General features: G+C 53.0%; 7 protein-coding genes across 7 annotated transcripts; 3 read left to right on the forward strand and 4 right to left on the reverse strand.

Moving 5' to 3' along the window:
* Positions 1-427: 427 nt before the first annotated feature.
* Positions 428-2025, reverse strand: N7459_005480 (uncharacterized protein; the record flags this gene model as incomplete). Its single annotated transcript, XM_056944664.1, has 5 exons — positions 428-946; positions 1077-1106; positions 1166-1466; positions 1523-1633; positions 1706-2025. The coding sequence occupies 5 exons, from the start codon at positions 2023-2025 to the stop codon at positions 428-430; spliced, it is 1281 nt and encodes a 426-aa protein (XP_056798999.1).
* Positions 2026-3446: 1421 nt separating this feature from the next.
* N7459_005481 (Zn(II)2Cys6 transcription factor domain-containing protein) lies at positions 3447-5577 on the reverse strand (the record flags this gene model as incomplete). Its single annotated transcript, XM_056944665.1, has 5 exons — positions 3447-3592; positions 3807-4659; positions 4715-4864; positions 4935-5450; positions 5518-5577. 5 exons carry the CDS (start codon positions 5575-5577, stop codon positions 3447-3449), a joined length of 1725 nt encoding a protein of 574 aa, XP_056799000.1.
* A 360-nt stretch (positions 5578-5937) lies between these two features.
* On the reverse strand, positions 5938-7604 carry N7459_005482 (uncharacterized protein; the record flags this gene model as incomplete). Its single annotated transcript, XM_056944666.1, has 3 exons — positions 5938-6321; positions 6389-6952; positions 7011-7604. The coding sequence occupies 3 exons, from the start codon at positions 7602-7604 to the stop codon at positions 5938-5940; spliced, it is 1542 nt and encodes a 513-aa protein (XP_056799001.1).
* A 1149-nt stretch (positions 7605-8753) lies between these two features.
* On the forward strand, positions 8754-9128 carry N7459_005483 (uncharacterized protein; the record flags this gene model as incomplete). The annotated part of the gene is made up of 1 exon (XM_056944667.1): positions 8754-9128. The coding sequence occupies one exon, from the start codon at positions 8754-8756 to the stop codon at positions 9126-9128; it is 375 nt and encodes a 124-aa protein (XP_056799002.1).
* Positions 9129-9959: 831 nt separating this feature from the next.
* N7459_005484 (putative RNA helicase/RNAse III) lies at positions 9960-14445 on the forward strand (the record flags this gene model as incomplete). Its single annotated transcript, XM_056944668.1, has 7 exons — positions 9960-10061; positions 10120-10148; positions 10219-10267; positions 10330-10603; positions 10645-10792; positions 10847-11914; positions 11970-14445. 7 exons carry the CDS (start codon positions 9960-9962, stop codon positions 14443-14445), a joined length of 4146 nt encoding a protein of 1381 aa, XP_056799003.1.
* Positions 14446-16101: 1656 nt separating this feature from the next.
* On the forward strand, positions 16102-17672 carry N7459_005485 (glycoside hydrolase family 76 protein; the record flags this gene model as incomplete). Its single annotated transcript, XM_056944669.1, has 4 exons — positions 16102-16201; positions 16281-16528; positions 16587-17036; positions 17097-17672. 4 exons carry the CDS (start codon positions 16102-16104, stop codon positions 17670-17672), a joined length of 1374 nt encoding a protein of 457 aa, XP_056799004.1.
* A 225-nt stretch (positions 17673-17897) lies between these two features.
* On the reverse strand, positions 17898-19015 carry N7459_005486 (zinc-binding alcohol dehydrogenase family protein; the record flags this gene model as incomplete). The annotated part of the gene is made up of 3 exons (XM_056944670.1): positions 17898-18713; positions 18742-18833; positions 18904-19015. The coding sequence occupies 3 exons, from the start codon at positions 19013-19015 to the stop codon at positions 17898-17900; spliced, it is 1020 nt and encodes a 339-aa protein (XP_056799005.1).
* Between the last annotated feature and the right edge of the window lie 136 nt (positions 19016-19151).

The following is a 19151-nucleotide window of genomic DNA, read 5'->3' on the forward strand; positions in this document are numbered from 1 at the left end:
ACCGAGAATCCCACCAGTCCATAGATGCAACACCTTCCGAGGTCTCGATGGCGAAGAAAAGATTGGCGCGTGTATAAACGGGGTCGGAAATACAATTACGCGGGGCCTGCATTGCGACGTCATTTCAAATACAACCATTCCACGTACATTAACTAGTTATCTTGCCGATTGATATGATGGCAGAATAGCCTTGCAATCGGGAAGATGTTCCGTTGCAGGCTTCCTTTGTGGTGGCAATGATCTTTGTTGACACTAGGTTAGGAAATCCTCTATTTGACCATGGGCAGTGATGAATGGCAAAAGAAAACCTATATAAATCAACAACGAGAGGTGAAAAGCAATACTACATGGACATCCAATCGCAAACTGAATAGGCGGAGTAAGACACCGCAGGAGCCCAATGCCTTCCACAGAGGCAATCTCAGGACTAGATGTCCATTGGCTCTGGTTGGTAGGGCAGCGACACCCCTGGCGCAGCATCTGGAAACAGATACATCTTGGGTGGCACGGCATGCGCTACATTGGCTGGTGGCAACATGCTCCCCAATTCTTGAAGGTCCGTCGACATGTACAACCCCCCCTGGTTGTCCGGCGAGGTGGCTTGGAAGAGCAGATGCCGGATCCAGATACCACTGAGTCTTCTCCTATTCGAAGTTGCCATTCCTCGTGACACAAAGGCCTGAAGATTGGTCCAGTTGATCACCATAGTCCCCACGGAATCATATACCGCGGCCTGGAGGTAAATGGATTCTACTGTAACCGGTCCGCCGGCAGTATCGACAGTAACTGTCCCGGTGAATTGAGGGAGAATCCCATTTGTGCCTGCCAGCTCCAGCACGTCTTGCTCGAATATCATTAAGTTCGAAGCACCGGTATCGTCGACAAAATCGAAGCTGCGGGCGTTACGCGGATCGTTATCCCCGGGGATTCGGAGCACAATTTGAATCTAAGTAAATCCCAAATCAGTTCCATGTGTCGGCCTTGTACAGATTGATATAACCAGGCCGTCTCACGTCATGCATTTGGCATTCCCAACCATTTCCATTCGTGCGTCGTGACGGCAGCTGTAGACATACGCCTTGAGGCAGAGGATTGACCCAGTTGAGCTGAATGACAAGACTTAGTATCCTGGGATGGGGCTTGGCTATGGAGTTTTCAATCATACGCCTTCTATCCAAAGTCCCTCGCGGTCATTGATTTCCCGTGAAAGCTTTCGGAAATCCTCCCAATCAAAGGGTCGTGGCCCCCGAACCTGAACTCCTCGGGACCAATACGTAACCAGGCCAAACTCGGACGTCAATTGTCTGGATCGATAAGCCTTCATAATATTATTCACGGTAAGAAGCTGAACGACATTCTTGTTCTCGGAGGCTTTCTTCTCCAGGTCCTGGGAAATGAATTCCAAGGTATTCAAGCGTTGAATAACAGCAAAACTGAGACCGGCAGGCTCTGAAGCGATTAGTGCGCTACACCGAGATCAGTCAATAACATTAATTGGGCAGTGAAATCGTGAGCTCCTTACTCGCTTTTCGCCTTCCTTTCTAGATAATTGTTGAGTCTCAACTCATAGAGCTGAGGCAAGATTCCTTCCTCAATCCTCTCGCGGGCTCGTCTGATTTGAGTGTCGATATCGCTGGGCAATGCGGGTTTTTCTATTAGGGGCGCTTCCTTTGAAGGAGATATATTGGCAATAAAGGAGGCTTACTGTTCATCGAGGTCTAGGTCATTGCAATCCCAACCGTCGGGTGTCTTGTTAGGATCGGTTATTGGCGGGATCTGTTTGGGCCAGGGCGTTCGGGGGTTTGGTCGACGCCAAGTGTAGACCGCTGGGTTGATAGGCTTTTTGTGGAAGAATAATGGGACATCTGAAGTGCTGGGGCCTGGAGCAGCTGGCTCCTTTCCCCTTGCAGGGCCCTTCTTCTTCGCACCTCCTTTACCCTTTCGTGCCTTCGGGGGAGGCGGCGGCGGATGAGTTTGATGTCGCCGCTTTGGCAAGGAGTTGGATTGCGATCGAGTAACTGGCATTTTGAATAAAAGTGACGAGCAATTTGGTGTTGAAGCTGCGAAGCCGAGAAGATGCAGAAGAGGAAGGAGCGAGCTTTTTATGCTCATGTTGCGGCTTTAAGCAAAGGAATCTCATGGTAAGCATAGGCGAGACGAGAATACGACAAATTTCTGGGTATCATGAAAAAAAAAAAAAAAAACAAAAACGCTTCGCATCATTCAGGACAAAGAACCTCTCGAATCCCCACAGGGGGCTTTTAGGCTAGTCCGCTACATGTGGCGGCATATCGCCAATCCATGGGTCTTTTAATAGTAGGGCTTCTCTATTCGTAGTAGAACCGACTCCAGTCATCCCTGAAAGAAAGTGCATGGAGAAAAATGATCGCGCTATCTTACAGAATGAAACTTGCTGTTGTGGTTGTTCTTTTGTTGTGTCTTCCCCATCACTGCCTTCCAAGGTTTCTTTGTTCACATTTTCAAGGGTCTCTCGAGCTCAAGGAAGATAGAAGCAGAAGAACTCTACGGTGGTTGGATGCATCGCTTATTATGAAGGATGGGACCAGGCGAAAACTAAATCTCCGACGACGAGTGACTAAATATAACCCCGGAATCTATTAGAGTACAAATGCATTTTGAGCGGCCCCTGATGGAGAAATGACACTTCGATCATAACCTTTAAGGACCTTTCCCAACTTATATGCACCAACGAGGATAAAAAGGGCCGAGAGCCGGTGACTTTGGTACAATCTCCCGGCATACTAAATGTTGCACATATAACAACCACCCCCCCCCCCCCCCCCCAATCTCAGAGCATGGAAGGGCTTCTCACCATTTTTGCCAGGCGTGGCACGCTTGTAAAGATCTCTGGTTGATGATCATAAGCTTCCAGTGGTCGTAGTCAGAGTTTGCATCCAAAATCCAGAAGAAAGTGCTCGACCCGAATAACTATCTCGATAGCACGGGCCGGTTGTTGTTAAATTCAAATGATTCCGAAATTCGAAGCCTAGTATGTGGCCTCCATCTAAACGGTTAGCCTGGAAAATATTGATCTCTGAAGTCCAAGTTCTACTTGCTCAAGAGCCCTTGCATGTTGATCTAGGTGGGCCTTGTAGCTCGAACGCTTGGGGTTCAGTAGTAGGTATTTACTGACAAGACAAGCCTGTAGGGTTATAGAAGGCAGTGAAGAAATTAAGATCTTCAAAATATATTCACGAACCTGGGGAATATGTATGTATTTTCATACGGTGAAGCTCGTCTGCGTTTGAACGGGACTGCTATAGGAATAATTGATCTCCCTTTTAGGATGTTCTACCGGACTATCTTAGGGCGTTGCCCCATGAGGAACCATTAGTCGAAAGATGAGTGGCTGACCCGTGGTGGGAAGCCAGAAAAGAATATCTTTTCTGGCAGTAGCATGCCTGCAGAGTCTCATCAAAGACAGTTCAACCCGTTCTCGCTTCTCTCTCCGTGATCCGAGTCGACTCGGCTCTTCGTTCGAAATATTCATCACCAGCAGTCATGGCATTCCGAAGCACAAGTGACGACACCACGCCGTGATCTGTGGTGACCTCGGCAATTAAATCACCATCTGGAGACACGATTACACTGTTGTTGGGCTCGTTGGCTCACAGCTTAAGAAACCCCCGAATGTAGGGTGCGAGCTGCTGCAGTGGGAAAGAAAGGCCTGTCGGATGCAGCTCATGTCGACGTTCATGTAAATGCGACTCATCGATGAGCTCAAGTCGTCAAGGCTTGGGGAGTGGTTCCAGTTGGAATTGGCAGAATTGGATTGACCGACTCACCAGAGTCATTGGTGGTTTCTCCTAGGGTATCGGAGGGAGTTTCTCCCGGAATAGGAACCGGCTCTGGGAAATCATCCAGGAACCTCGCGTCCAGGGAAGCGTCCGTAATAGAAGAAGGCATTGAGCTGAGATTCAGGCGACTCCATTCATTCCATGACAGCGCACCCAAGTGGCGGGCGGCCTCAAACCCACGGTCTGCGATTAGTTGAAAATGTTGATGGCACCAAAGGAACCTTGCCTGAGATCGAGTATGGCTATAGGCCTTGCAAAGCTGGGTCATGGAGCCCACAACACTATGTGCCCCCCACAGTCTCATGGAGCCCTGCAAGAAGTAGGGAATGGCGCGACAAATTTGGTCGGCAAAGTATTCCAAGACCGCACGTTGCTCATTGAAGACCGGGGCAATGGTGGCGGTGTTGTTAGGGTGAGATGAGATTGCCGTTTGGATTTCGGAGATTAGGAGGTTCATGGAGACTAATCCTGCCCAAAGTAAAATGTGCAGCCGAGCGTTATCGAGTGAGGTGAATGTGTAGGCGGGACCGAAAAGATGATCTGTGATACCCAGCCCAGTCGAGAGTGGTTCACCCGCGTGAATCGATGGCGGCCCACCGATATTGACCTGTTCGAGCATGTACCATGACAAGATGGCATCTCGATGTACAAGAGAATCCTTCAGCAAATGCTGGTGACCCTCATAGTCAAAATACTCCAGCGAGTGCTGCCGGTTGATGAGGGAAGCGATTCCCATAAACAGAGTAAACAATCCGTCCAGTGGCGTGTTGGTGTCATTATCGGAATGTGTCAAGTATTGGTATTCTTCCACATTGGGCCTTGATATTGTCACAGACAGGATCTGAAAGAAGCGCGTCAGCGATGCGAGCACGACGATGAAAATCGGAACCACGCACAAAGGTCAGCTTTTGTTTTTTATTGTAGATCGCCTTCACTAGAGGGCTGAGAGAAGTGCCGGAAGTTCTGGAAAAGGCCTGTTTCAAGAGGGTGTTGAGGCCTTTGGTATGGGCGAACCACGCTTCCACGCCACCCGGGCAGTCGATCGTCTACGACAATATCAGTCGGTCATGAAGCCACCAAGGGGACTACTGCCCCGGTGCAGAGAGGTGTCGTTACCGCTAGCGTTTGGAAGATGACCAGAGTATACAGTAATTCGTCGGTCATGGTATTCCGTTGGATCAACCCCCCTAGTTTTCGCATCGCTCCATTTTGGAGTTCGAGCCCCTGGCGCAATAGTTGATCGTCGCGGTTGATCTTTGCCAGACAGATAGCCGACATGGATGAAATGGCCCTGTCAAGTAATTCGGACCTGTTCGGCAATGTCGAAAAGTTCGAGACCAGGTAATACCACGCGTCGACCTCTGTGGCCCCGGCCGTATTGAGGGGAAAATAGGCATTCATAAAGGACGAGAAAAGCTGCATCCGAACCTCTGGGCCAGAAGCCACGGTTCGAGAGAGGATCGACGGGCGCACGAGCTGAGTGGCCGGGGATTCTTTTCGCTCGGAGACCTTGCGCTGCCGTTGTCGCTGCCGCACGGAGGCGTTGTTGACAAAGAGTCGGTCTTTGTCGAATCCTGGACAGGAGACACCGCGTTTGATACATCGGTCGCACTCGGGCTCTTGGAGATCACACTGAATCTCTTTGTCAGACCCATCTTCCACTGACGCACCGTCCCCGGAGAGCGGGGAGCAGACTGACCTTGATCTTCCGCTTCTTGCATGCCAGGCACCCAGGAGATTGGTACGGAATGCCCCCCATTGTCGCAATCAGGCACGATCAAATTCCGCTCATAGGAGTTTGGTGGTCACAGCAGAGGCAGATTGGAGTTGAAGAGGGTAGGTGAATGTCGGCGAGATACGACGTCACTGACTACGGGGGCCAAAAAGGGACCCCACGGCGGCCTGGAGGCGTCGAACCGATGGCGATCAGCGTTGTGAAGTGGGTGTCTTCAGTCTCGAAACGAGACCTCCTTACCCGTCGACACATGCGTGTATTATTTCATGACTACTGCGCATTCGGTCTATCTACAAACCCACTTGGGCGAAGATATCTATACATATATTCACATCTATGTATATGGATCCGGGCAATGCAGCGCCCAGTCGTGTTCCACTCGACTTACGACGCGGCCATTGTGGCCCCAACCTGCTCCATCATTTGGTCAAGATCCGAAACCGACTGTTGGAGCTCTTCCTCGGTCGGGAGCTTCACGATAATCAGGTACAAAACCTCCTTTTGGAGCTTTTTCTTGATCATTCGAGTGGCGGTGCGCTCGGCTAGCTTGCCATCACTCTGGGGATCACGGGGAGAGCCGCCACGAAGGATATATGCTTGCGTCTCGGCCACCAATCGATCAATCCCCGGCATGGGAATCAGACCGCCCGTAACTACCGAAATCAGCGAGCCGCTGTTGGCCGGATGATTGGGATCGTTGAAGCGGGACTTCAGTGGCGCCCGTTGGCTTGCAGGGACGACCAGCGCCGAGCCTGGATGCTCCGCCTCCTGATGCATCCGTTAGCGTTGGCGTGGTGATTTGTCACATCCAAGAAGCTAGACACAGCAAACTCACATAGAAAGCATGCGACCGGTTGTCAAAGTATCGCTGGGTCCATGTACTGGCGCCCTGGAGTTTGTCGCGTATTCCGGCGGGCTCAGAACCGTCTGGCACTTGGGATGCCGCCCAATCCAGGTCCGGATACACCAACTCCGCCGCCTGGGGCAGTTCAATGTCTCCTCGAGTGGTTCCACTCGTGAGCCGGATGCTATCCAGTCCCTTTCGGAACTTGGACTGATTGGGATCGGCACTCATGTACTTGGCGGCCGTTTGGTTGATATCAACCTTTTCGCTAGCAAAGAGTTTCTTCCCCAATGAGCTTGACAACCTGCCCACAAAGTCCTGTTGGTCTCGGGGGAGCTCATCCTTGAAAGCCATGACCATGGCATACAAGCCCCGGGGCATAAAAATCTCTTGGTTGACGCGGCCCAGAAAGGTGTTGGCACGCTGGCGGCCTTGTAACTCGCGAGCTGTTCCTGCAATCACCTGGACCACAGCACTGACGATTTGAGCCGACATGAATGGCACACAGCCGACGATAGCTCCGGCAAGAAAAGTCACCTCGATCCAGGCCGAAGCCTGTGTTCCATGTCAATCACTGGCCGATCCGGGAGTGGTAAACGAGAAGGGAGCGAACCTTGTTAGCTGCCTTTAAATCGTCCAAGAACTCCAAGAAAACCCCCTGGCTGATCCCACAGTCCGCCAGCACGGGTGCATATGCGTGCACGAAGCCGCGGTCCTTATTCCGGGGCCGAGTTTGAGGAATGATGACGGGGCAAGGCAGCGGTTGCACGCGCTCGGGCGGTGGTCCAGCCATGACAATGAGCTTCCGAACCATGGCCTCTCTTCGGTTGATCTTGACATCCTCTGACTCGGCCGTCCCATCGTATGTCGGCCCTTCGGGTGCTGGGGATCTCATGCGCTCGGCCATGTCGTCGAGTTCCCAGGCGGCCTCGTCCTGGTTCAGGCTGTAGGAGGCCTCGTCTGTCTGGTTCGTCGCCCACTCGTCATGCTGGTTGGCTTCGTCATCCACCCTAGTGGGCTGCCTTGAAAATGATGTGTTCGTTTCGGGATCCGTGGGGACTGACAAAGCCCTGGGATCAGCTGTCGCATCGGCGTCAGGGATGGCAGAAGAGGCAGGTTGACGAGATGATTGACGGTCCCGGAGGGCGTGGATGGCTTCCGAAGTAAAGCCAAGTCCGTGGCTTAGAAGCTTCGCGACGAACACCATCTCGCTTGGCGTCGAGAGTCGTCCTGATCCGAAAATCGCCCGCGCGGGAAAATGTCAATTGTGTGGTGCTTGGGGTCTCGTATTGTAGAAGAGGAAGAGAGTGCTGGCCTCCTCTTCGATTGTCATCCTCCACCCAGCGAGTGCAAGAGCACAACGAGGTTGGGATCGGGCGAAGAGCTGCGTGGGGGCGATACCTTGTCAAGGCGATCCAATGTGTGGCATATACATATGTGGGATAAGATATTCCTACCGGTCAGTATAGTGCCGGGTCTCCAATCAGCGGCGACTTGTATAGATTGTTGACATGAAACAAGATCGGCATGTGGAGCTGCCACTCGCACCTTCTCCCCATTTGGGCAGTTTACCGTGTAGTAATCCCGGCAGTACAAGTGGGCGTCTTTGGGGCCACCGAGTTACTTCCTCATCGGGGAGAAACAAGGTTGATCGGTCCAACCTTATCGTGGATATACGCTCAATTAGAGTATCCGGGCTTGCAAATACGTCCGTGTTCCCTTATATACAATCTGACAGCGGGGGCTTCCCTGCCCCACAACGTGTTTTTGCCGAAATAGGTAGCAACATTGCCCGAAGAGGCAAATGCGAGTCGTACAAGCGTGCTGTGGAACTTGAGAGACGCGAGGGCGATTTCATCCCTATACAGACCGCCAGGATTTCTCTCGCCACCGTCACTCTGCTACCCAAGTTCCCATCACCATGATCTCGTAATTGACGACCCCGGCCACCGCAATGAACATCGAATTCCAACCGATATCACTCATACTGAAAGAAGGATTGCTCTGACTATCTCGGCCGGCGCTTAGGATTCTGATCGATTAGCATGACCAGTGAATCTCATTGTGGCCCTTGACTCGTTGGACGTAGAACATGGTTCTATAACGGGGCCGTAATGTGGATCATCGGGAGGCCTCTTGCGAGATCAGGACGTATGAACTTCAATCAAGGCTGTGTCGAGGCAAATCAGCACTGCCTGCCTGAGCTCAGAGATATGGGAGTGGCACCGCTTCCTCCAAGGCCGGATATAAAATTGATTAATGATCCACTGGAATTATCTTTCCATCTCATCACAACCTTTCAGAGTCCAAATTTCACATCCTTGTGGCTTTCCCGTTGTCCAAAAAAACATCCCTCATGTCGCACTACGACGCCCAATACCAATCTCAACAGGACTACCCGCCTGCCTACCGCGAGAAGTACCCCCGACACCAATACCCCAGTGGTCCTGGGTACGGACGAGGACCGCAAATCCCTCAAGATCGCAGCCACTCGGCCTACCAGCCGACTGGTGAGAACGCCTCATATTACAACAGCGCACCGATGTCCACTCAGCAGGGATATGCTGCCACTGCAGAGGTCCCCGAAGAGGCGAGGGGACTGGGATCAACACTCGTTGGCGGCGCCGCCGGGGGATTTGTGGCCAACCAAATGGGCGGCGGGCCTCTTGCGACTGCTGGCGGCGCAGTCTTGGGAGCCGCTGGGATGAACATGGCAACCAACAGCATGTAAGTCGTTTCCTCGTGGCATTGGTTGCTCCCGTGGCATCGATTAATGAGAACCAGGCAACGACCTCCAGTGGGTGTGACGGGCATGATGGGGATGACCGGCCAGAGCGGCACAACAACCACTACGACCACAACTACCACGATGAACGCTATGGGTGGTCTAGGTGGCCATGGCCTTGATGGTGTCGGTTTGATTCCTCGCCGAGGAGATCTTTTTCTCACCCGGAGAGCAATCAAGCGTAACCGACTTGGTATATACTGATGCCGGAAACCACACGGGTTTTGCATTCAGTTCTCTGTGGGGGGTTCCATGAGGGCGTTGAGATCAATGGTTGATGATGAGTTGTGTATTTACTGCTGGAGAGATTGTCGCATATGATATCCGGTTGCTTTGATCCGTAATCGATTGGGGTGATTAAGTCCCTGGCTGAAGTGAGCAGATCCAATCAGCCTGAAGCGTGCAACCCACAGATCACACCAACACTGAACTTCAGACTTGATTCGCTCCTGCAGTCTCTTCCTGCACGAAGCGACGCAAAGTCCGGGCTCGTCACCCACCATCCGCTATTCAAGGTAGCTGAGGATCTGACAGCAGGCTAGTTTCGGTTCCCCCTCAGCACCAGAGTTCGAGCAAAGTGCCCAACTGGAGCATCGGTGGTCGTCGCTCGACTGCGCATCGAGTTGCTTCGTTGTCGCCAGCGCAGCGCTGCAAGGTGGCCGCTGCCGTCGGCCGTAGCGCTTTGGTGCCCCGCGCAAACAAAGCTTCTCCATCGGCTTGGAGATCGCATCAACCGGGCGCCGCCCCCGTTGCTCGGTCTGACGCTGAATCTCCCCCATGGATATAACGGATGAAATGCGCGAGCCTCTGCTGGTGACGCCTCGGCGTTATCAACTCGAAATGCTCGAAGCAAGCCAGCAGCAAAACATTATCGTGGCGGTACATCAACCCCCTCCTCTGATGGGCCAGAGACGAGTCTGACCAGATCTAACTCCAGATGGATACGGGGAGTGGGAAGACTCATATGTATGCCACTGTTTCATCGACAACACCTTCCGTCCTTCAAACACGAGCGAGCCACTGACCGGAATGCTAGAGCCGTGCTGCGCATCATCGCTGAGCTAGAGAGGAATACGCCGGATAAGGTAAGATCCAATGAGCGCTCTCGATCAGAGTCGATCATGTTGTGATTCTAACATCGGGCCAGCTAGTCTGGTTTCTGGCCCCAACAGTAGCACTATGTCTGCAACAGCATGAAGTCATCGCGTCTCAAATCCCATTGGTGAAGACGCGAATCCTGACTGGGTTGGACAATGTAGACCGCTGGACGGACCAGTCGATCTGGAACTCTGTGCTTCGAGACGTCCGCGTCGTTGTTTCAACTCATGCGGTGCTCGCGGATGCCTTGAACCATGGCTTTGTGCGAATCTCACAACTAGCTCTCATGATTTTCGACGAAGGCAGGGGACTATTTTCCTTTGGTGGCTTTCTCCTTTTCACTGACCGTCCACTCTTCCAATAGCCCATCACTGTATGCGACGCCACCCGGCGAACAGAATCATGCAGAATCATTACCACCCCACTCGACTCAAGTTCGGACCTCATGCAGTACCCCGAATCTTGGGCTTGACAGCAAGCCCCATCACACGAACCAGTCGCCAGGAGCTCCAGTAAGCTCCCGCAGACTCTATCTATTATGAATATGACGAGCTAATCACGCCCAGAACGATCGAGGCCAATCTAGATGCAGTGTGCAGGACTCCTCGCATTCATCGGACCGAACTCCTGGAGCACGTTCACCGGCCACACTTGGAGCGCATCACTTATGCCCCGTGCCCGATACAGCAGCAAGGAACCGGAAGTCGACTGCTCCAACCGCTCATACAGTGTATCCAAGCATACGACGTACAAAATGATCCATACATAGAAGCGCACCGCCTGAGGCCGGACACTCAAGTAAATGTTGAGAAGATGTCATTTTCCGGAAAAACCTTTTGCAGCGACCAGCTTGCGAAGCTTGTTGAACGCAGCAACCATATTTACGAGGAGCTGGGTGGTTGGGCGACCGATTATTTCATTGAGGCATCGGTTGATCAGCTTCGCCATTCAATTGAAAATGACACTTCGATGTCGGGGTTAGATCGCGCTGAAAGGGTCTATCTTCTCGAGATCCTTCTGGCAATGCCAGTACTAGAAAACTGTGCCGAGAGTTGGAATATCTCTCCCAAGCTTGAAACGCTTCTTGCCTTCCTTAGCAAAATGGACCGCCCCGGGTTCTCTGGATTGATTTTTGCGAAACGGAGGGCCACGGTGAGCGTCTTGGCCCGAATGCTTTCCATGCATCCGGCAACAAAGGAATCCTTCCGATGCGCTGCTTACGTCGGCTGGTCCAGTAATAGCGGCCGCAAGGACTCGCTGGGAGATTTGCTGAGCCAGGATATGCAGCGTGACACCCTTTCCGAATTTCGCGCTGGTCGCAAAAATCTGATCGTGGCAACTGATGTATTGGAAGAAGGACTGGATGTCAGCTCTTGCAGCTTGGTGATATGCTATGACAAGCCTCCTAATCTCAAATCCTTCGTTCAGCGACGTGGTCGAGCTAGACACCAAGAGTCTACCTATGCTATCATGATCTCCACCGAGGACGACTCATTGGATCTGATAAAATGGCAAGGACTCGAGCAAGCCATGATCGAGGCTTATCAGGATGATGAAAGGCGACGCCGAAAGGCATGGGAGGTAGAGACCATTGAGGAGACAGTCGGTGAATTCTTGTCGGTACCATCAACCGGGTATGTCTGCTGGTCACTTTTTCTGCCTTCTACGTACTTATGGTTGCTTTGATAGTGCGTGTTTAGTGGCCGATGATGCCTTGCAACATCTGCACCACTTTTGTTCCGTGCTGCCTCTCGACGACTACGTGAGCAATAGACCTGTCTTCACCTTTAAGGAAGATCTGGCCGGACTCGTCAAAAGCACGGTGACACTACCAAACTCTGTTCATCCCGCTGTTCGCCGGACCCAGGGAAAGACTTGGTGGCGTACGGAGCGCGCGGCAACCAGAGAGACTGCCTTCCTGGCCTACAAGGCTTTGTTTGAGTTTGGCCTGGTGAATGACAACCTGTTGCCTTTGACAAAAAAGCCCGAGCTTAGGTTTTCCGAGGATGTGGAGTTGCCGTCACTTATGAACTGCTCGGAGCAATACGACCCTTATGTGGACTTGGCCCAGGCTTGGTCGTCGCCCAACCTCTACCAGACAGAGATTATCTTGTCGAACAACGGACGCGTGAAGCAGGACCTGCTGATGTCGATTGTGTTGCCCAAGATGACCGTTATGCCGGAGCCGATCCCTCTATACTGGGAAAGCGAGCCCACGTTGATAGCGTCATTAAAATCAACCAAACCGCTTGCTGATGTGACGATGGATAGTATCCAGACTATGCGGCACATAACAGCCATCTATCTACAAGCACCTAGCTCGCGCGTCCGAGGACCCGACAGAGATTTTATCTGTCTTTTCGTTCCCAGCATTCCCCATGTGGACCTGCAGGAATGGGCTCAGACATACGAGGGGACGGAAAAGGCCTTGGATGTCTACACACGAGACGCAAGCACGCCTCCCGTGGGCATCATCCGCGACACCGCTCGGTATGGTCAGCCACGCTTATTCCGACAGTGGATCGCGTCCGGCGAAGGAGCGAATGTTCATATCGAGATAGAGTGCCAGTCACTTCCCCGTCGACGAAACTTCTTGCAGGCCACGGCGCTACCTGTTGGAGAGGACGGAGAGCTTGGACCTCCAAAGATCCATGTCATCCCGGCATTGGGCTGCACACTGGATAGACTCCCGGCCACCCAAGCAGTCTTCGGGCTCCTGATATCCTCCATCCTCGACCGACTGGAAGCCACACTTGTCGCCAGCAAGCTGAATGAGACCATCCTCAAAGGGGTGGGGATCCAGAATCTTAGCCATGTCCTTACGGCTATCACGACCCCCTTGGCGCAGGCAACCACCCACTATCAACTGTACGAGTTCTTTGGAGACTCGGTCTTGAAGTTCACTGTGGGCTGCCAGCTCTTCTTCACCAAACCGGCGTGGCATGAGGGATATCTGTCTGAAAGCCGAGACAAGCTCATCCAGAACAAACGCCTGGCCCGTGCTGCTCTTGATACCGGCTTGGACGAGTTTATTTTGACTAATCGATTCACGCCCCGCCGGTGGAATGCGCCGGTCATATCTCAGAAGCTGGCCCAGCGGCCCCGGAAACGACGGCTCTCGATGAAGGTTCTGGCCGATGTTGTCGAGGCACTGATTGGCGCAGCATACATGGATGGGGGGATATACAAGGCCCAGGCCTGTCTGCATCGCTTCTTACCAGAGATCGACATCTTCACCAGCAATCTTGGACATCTGATTGTGCCTACCCCTCGGGGCGTGAGTAATCTCGTCGATGAGTTTCGAGTCGCCAATCTGATTGGATACACTTTTGATGACGCCTCTCTGCTCACCGAAGCCCTCACCCACCCATCCTGTGAACACGATATAGCTACGCAATCCTATCAACGCCTCGAATACCTCGGTGATGCGGTGCTCGACATGGTCGTCGTCTCGGTACTTGCTGCGCATCCAGCACAACTCTCGCAAGGAAAAATGACCCTCATCAAGCATGCCGTTGTCAACGCCAACCTGATGGCGTTCCTCTGTATGAAACTTTCCGTGGGCGAGGAAACGGCCAAGGTCGTCCAGACCGAGAACGGCGATCCGGATCTTGTCCCTCATTTCGATGAGATCCATCTTTGGCGATTCCTCCGATTCAATGGACCAGCCATCCCGGCCGCACGTGATGCCTGTCTGGAGAAGTATCGCGCCTTGGGCGAAGAAATCACCGCTGCCTTGGAGCATGCCCCGAGATATCCATGGGAGCTACTCGCGCGTCTACACGCTGACAAATTCCTATCGGACATCGTGGAGAGCACGCTAGGTGCGATGTTCATCGACTCCAGAGGCAACCTGGACGCATGCAGTGCTTTTTTGGAGAGACTTGGGCTGCTCCCGTACCTGCGCCGGATTTTGTCCGACGCAGTTGATGTCCAGCACCCGCGCAATACCGCGCAGGATCTCCTCAAGACCGTGGGATGTCTGGTCTTTAAACCGGAAAGGATCGAGAAGAAAGGTCACAATGCCACGTATCGCTGCCCAGCGGTGGTGAACAAACAAGAGATCGCATTGATCGAAGGATGCGGTTCCGCCGAAGAGGCGGAAGTGCGAGTGGCTCATCTTGTGATTGACAAGGTCCGGGCAGAGGCCAATGGATCGGATTGATGGATTTGCTCATTTGCTGCACGCATTGGTCGTTGAAAGTTTTGCATCACGATGACAAGGCGGCTGAGAATGGTTACTTGGGTAGCTAGCTAGATTTCCCACGGCGTGACAAGCTGTGAGAGCGAACACGCCCGCGCCAATCAGTCTACATAGAGAGTACAACCGGTCTAGCTTACCCAGTGTGAGTGTCCATTTTATGATCAAGCATCCAAGGGGCTTGGTGACACGTTCTGTATAGGTAGGTATATGGTCGAGATCCTCCGTCCTTATACGGTTGTCGATGCGAACCGACTGACCTCAAGCCCGGAGTTTAGCGCTGTGATAAAAACCGCCAATCAGGACCGTCTGCAATGATGGGCCACTATGGCCCAAGCTCGGGTGAGAACGAATCACATGTGTCGATTCGAACTGCGCCGTGGACTGAATATATATTAAATGTTCTGGGTGGATGCAGTTGAGCGGCTGCCGTCGAGTCCAGATGTGGTATATCACTACGCTTTTTCCTTACCCCCGCTGAGATGTATCAACCATGGGCAATCAGACACCCCCCCCCCCCGATCAGCACTTTTTCGCATATCTATGCACATCTCCCATGTCCGGCTTGGCGACCAAACAAGCACTGGACTTTGTGGACGCGTCAGTGCAGGCAACTGCCAAGCCCAGGACCGCCGACGCCGCCAATCATGGACATCGGCCGGTGTTGCGAATGATGTCAAGGGGTCGCGACACGGCAATGGATCGGCCCCCCTAAAATAGAAGAACGGTTCAGGTGGCTCCCATACCAATCAATTGCAGATCGCACCCGGCGACCAGCGTCCAGAAGATTCAGAGAATGCCCCAGTCGATCCCCAGTGTGACCCTTTTCCCAACCGTCCGTATCCACCCACCACAGGGACTTCGCAGGGACTTTGCATGGTGCGACAGCGACCTAGGGTTGTCTGCGACCGATCCTCATTGCGCTGTCACCATAGGAAAAGAGATGCGACGCATCTACCTGCATCGCCAGTCCCTCCCTATCCGTGACGACCGAGCGCCGTGGCAGTGAGGGTGAGACATTTAATATGTATCTCGCCCCCAGCCTTCGAGGGGATGGATGAGGGTTGCTGACGTTGTCGCTCTCCTGACGATCGGTTGACCTAGCCCGATGACGGGATTGCATCGCCCCCCGAGGATCAACCGTCTCATACGAGTCGAAATCTCTCAATGCAGACGAATACCCACCGCATCCAACTTGATGTCCATAGCCGGTGGGCCACTCCCTCCACACAGACCCTGGTGGATGGACTCCCGTTCACATCCTGTAACAGGGACCGACGACTCACAGGCTGTGCTGCTCTGGCTTCTTCCCCACTTTTTTTTTCAGGGAAAAACCCACGGCTTAGTTCCCATCTCCAACCGGAGGTGCCATAATGAGGCTCGCGGGGCAAGGCTATTGCTGACATGGCCCCCCGGAGACGGCGCCAATCCAACGAGCTAAGATTTTCAGATCGTTCCAGGAGAGTTTCTTCTCACTCCCAATATCCGATGCCACCCCCGGACCTTCATAGCCGAGCTCCGTTCTTGACCAGTTGAGACTGGCCCTGACGACCCTTGCATCGCCCTGTGCCTTTTGAAGCCATCACCCTCGCCATCGACATCCCCTTCACCCTCCCGGCCATGTGGAGGACCGGCGCAAAGTCAATATGGACGGTCCTTCTTTACCTGTCGTTCCTGGTGCCTCGTGCGAGTGCTATCGACCTCGACGTGAACAATGAGCGTACGTGACGCAGCTATACAACTCGTTTTGGTCCATCGCGGAAGCTGTCGGCTGACCATGTGAACGTCCGTCTCAACAGAATCCCTTAAAGATGCCGCCAGCCAAGCAACTTACGGGATGATGCTCTGGTATGGTGGCAACGAGACCGGCGGGAACCCCGGAGCTTTCCCAACCAAATGGTGGGAAGGTGCGGCCCTGTTCAGCGCGCTGCTCAATTACTGGCACTTCACTGGAGACACCATCTACAATTCCGAGATCAGCGCTGGTATGCAGCACCAGGCCGGAGACAAAGGCGATTACATGCCGAGCAACTATAGTAGTTATCTGGTAAGATGCCAATGGCGCATGGATCAATTGGTTGCTCCCCGCTTACAGATCTGTGAAGGGAAACGATGACCAAATGTTCTGGGGTCTAGCGGCAATCACTGCAGCGGAAATGAAGTTTCCAGATGTCCAGGGTGGCTTCTCGTGGCTATCCCTCGCACAAGGCGTCTTTAATACCCAGAAGGCTCGATGGGAGACCACCACCTGCGGCGGTGGGCTGCGCTGGCAACTTTATGTCTATCAAACGGGGTATACCATGAAGAATTCGGTCTCCAACGGTGGCTTTTTCCAACTCGCCGCGCGCCTCTATCGGTACACGCATGATGAACAGTACAAGGACTGGGCTACGAAGGTCTGGGACTGGTCAGTCTCTTCGCCACTGATCAACAACAAGACCTGGGAGGTGGCCGATTCGACCAATATGGACGACAACTGCGCGACTGCCGGTAACGCTCAATGGACATACAATTACGGTATCTATCTTCTCGGTGCCGCTTACATGTACAATTACGTGAGTCTTCGCCTTTTTGTCCCACCAACTGGTCTCAACTAACCGGCATATCCCCTCTAGACCACCGATCATATGTGGCTGGACGCGGTCAATGGCCTGCTGCAAAAGAGTTTCCAGACATTCTACCCCCACAACGGCGTCCTCGAGGATATCAGTTGCGAACCTTGGGAGAGGTGCAATGACAACGAGATTTTGTTCAAAGGACTCGTCTCCTCATGGCTATCGTCCGTTGCGCTTTTGGTGCCATCGACCTTCAACGAGATTCTCCCGAAGCTTCAAACCTCGGCGACGGCTGCCGCCAAGTCCTGCACCGGCAATAACAACAACACCTGCGGTGTTCGCTGGTACGAGTCGAAATGGGATGGATGGACCGGAATGGAAGAACAGATCAGCGCCAGCAACGTGTTCAGCGTGAGCCTCGTCAAGTGGGCCAACTGGGACAATGCAGCTCCCGTTACATCAACTACTGGCGGAAACAGTTCTAGTAACGCCAATGCTGGCGAGGGTGATGATTCTGGCCAGAAGGATAAACCAAAGCCAATCACAGCTGGAGACAAAGCTGGCGCTGGAATTTTGACCGCGATCTTCGTGGCTGGATGGGTCGGCCTGCTGGTGTTTATGTTTGTCGGTGGTTGATTCGCCGCCGTGTAAAACGGGGTTTCTCCGTAGTGATTTCCTTTTCTAAATGTACACTTAATGCATTATATTCTAGGCCCTCGACTCCTCTATATCGATACCAAGCGATGGATGCAAGGTTCCCCTCCGGGGCGTTCACGAAACTGAAGATACAGAAGCAAGGGGAGTAGGTAGTTCCATTATGCCAGTTCCTATCCCTACTTTTTGGCACCCGACAACGATATATCAAACATTATCGACGCGGTAGACCGGCTTGCGTGCTCGCACTTTGCCTTTTCGCATCATTTGCAGTCCGTTCAACACGCCAATCAGCCCTCCTGGCTTCAGCTGGTGAGGATGTGGAACGAGACGACGATTCTGTAGCCAAGTCTGCGCGCAGTTCCACCATCGAATCCCAAACTCCGGGTCTTGCATCCCTGGCGAATATGTCTTGGTACCAATCTGGTATGGCTCACCCAGGATATCATACGCCATCGATACATGAGAATCCACATCTTCACGAGCGCACTGTACATCCAGCAACGCATTGTAGCTTCCGCCCGACGAGGAAAGGGCTGCACTACAGGTGGCAACGGACTGGGGACTAGAGATTGTATCAAGAACCAGCTCTAGCGCATCCTCGGTGTCATCTCTTATCTGCTGGCCCACCTTGGCGTCGTGATAATCAAAGACCGCATCCGCTCCCAACTCGTACATGAAGCTGCGATTGGCGTCGGAACAGGTAGTCACGACCCGTAAACCAGACATTTTGGCCAGTTGAATGGCAAGAGAGCCTGTGGCTGTTGCCCCTCCATAGATAAGAATGGAGTCGTCACTGGACGTCGCCTCCGAGGTAGCAGGAAAGGGCAGCGGCAAGATTTGATAGAGGTTTTGGCCGACGGTGGTGAGACCGACGCTCAACGTTGCTGCCGCATCGGAATTCATCGAGTCGGGAATGTGGATTTGAAGGTCGCCCTTTGCAATCACATATTCTGCAAATGCTCCGCCGCCAGGACGAACGGCGTCACAGCCATGCACGAAATCAGCAACCCGGTCCCCCTTCTGGAAGGGCTTTCGAACGCGCGCCGACGGTCTCGACTGTGCCTGCATAATCACAGCCCAAAATAGCCCCGCCGCAAGGGAGATAATCGATATGGCGCCAATCCGTGGTGTTCAAAGCAACTAAATGGAAGTGAGTTGGAACGCAAGTGACATGCCGGGGTAAGAGAAAGCCAATCCGTTATGGTCTTACCAGATTTTGCTTTGACAAGGATATACTCATCTGGTAACTGCGGAATGGGGATATCGTAGGCCAGGATAGCCTGACCAGGCTCCTGGACGATGATAGCTCTCTGCGTGGTCATTTCGTCCAAGACCGCTCCCAGGATTCTGAATGAGAAACAGAAATGGCAACACGGTAGTCGGCCATTGGCAAGCTCCGCCACCCACGTATATATCTTCGCAAAAATTACGCTGTGATCAAGAAGCTAGACAAGGTGT

This window comes from Penicillium hispanicum, assembly GCF_028827665.1.
Source record: "Penicillium hispanicum strain IBT 35686 chromosome Unknown utg000005l_segment0_segment0, whole genome shotgun sequence".
NCBI lineage: Eukaryota > Fungi > Ascomycota > Eurotiomycetes > Eurotiales > Aspergillaceae > Penicillium > Penicillium hispanicum.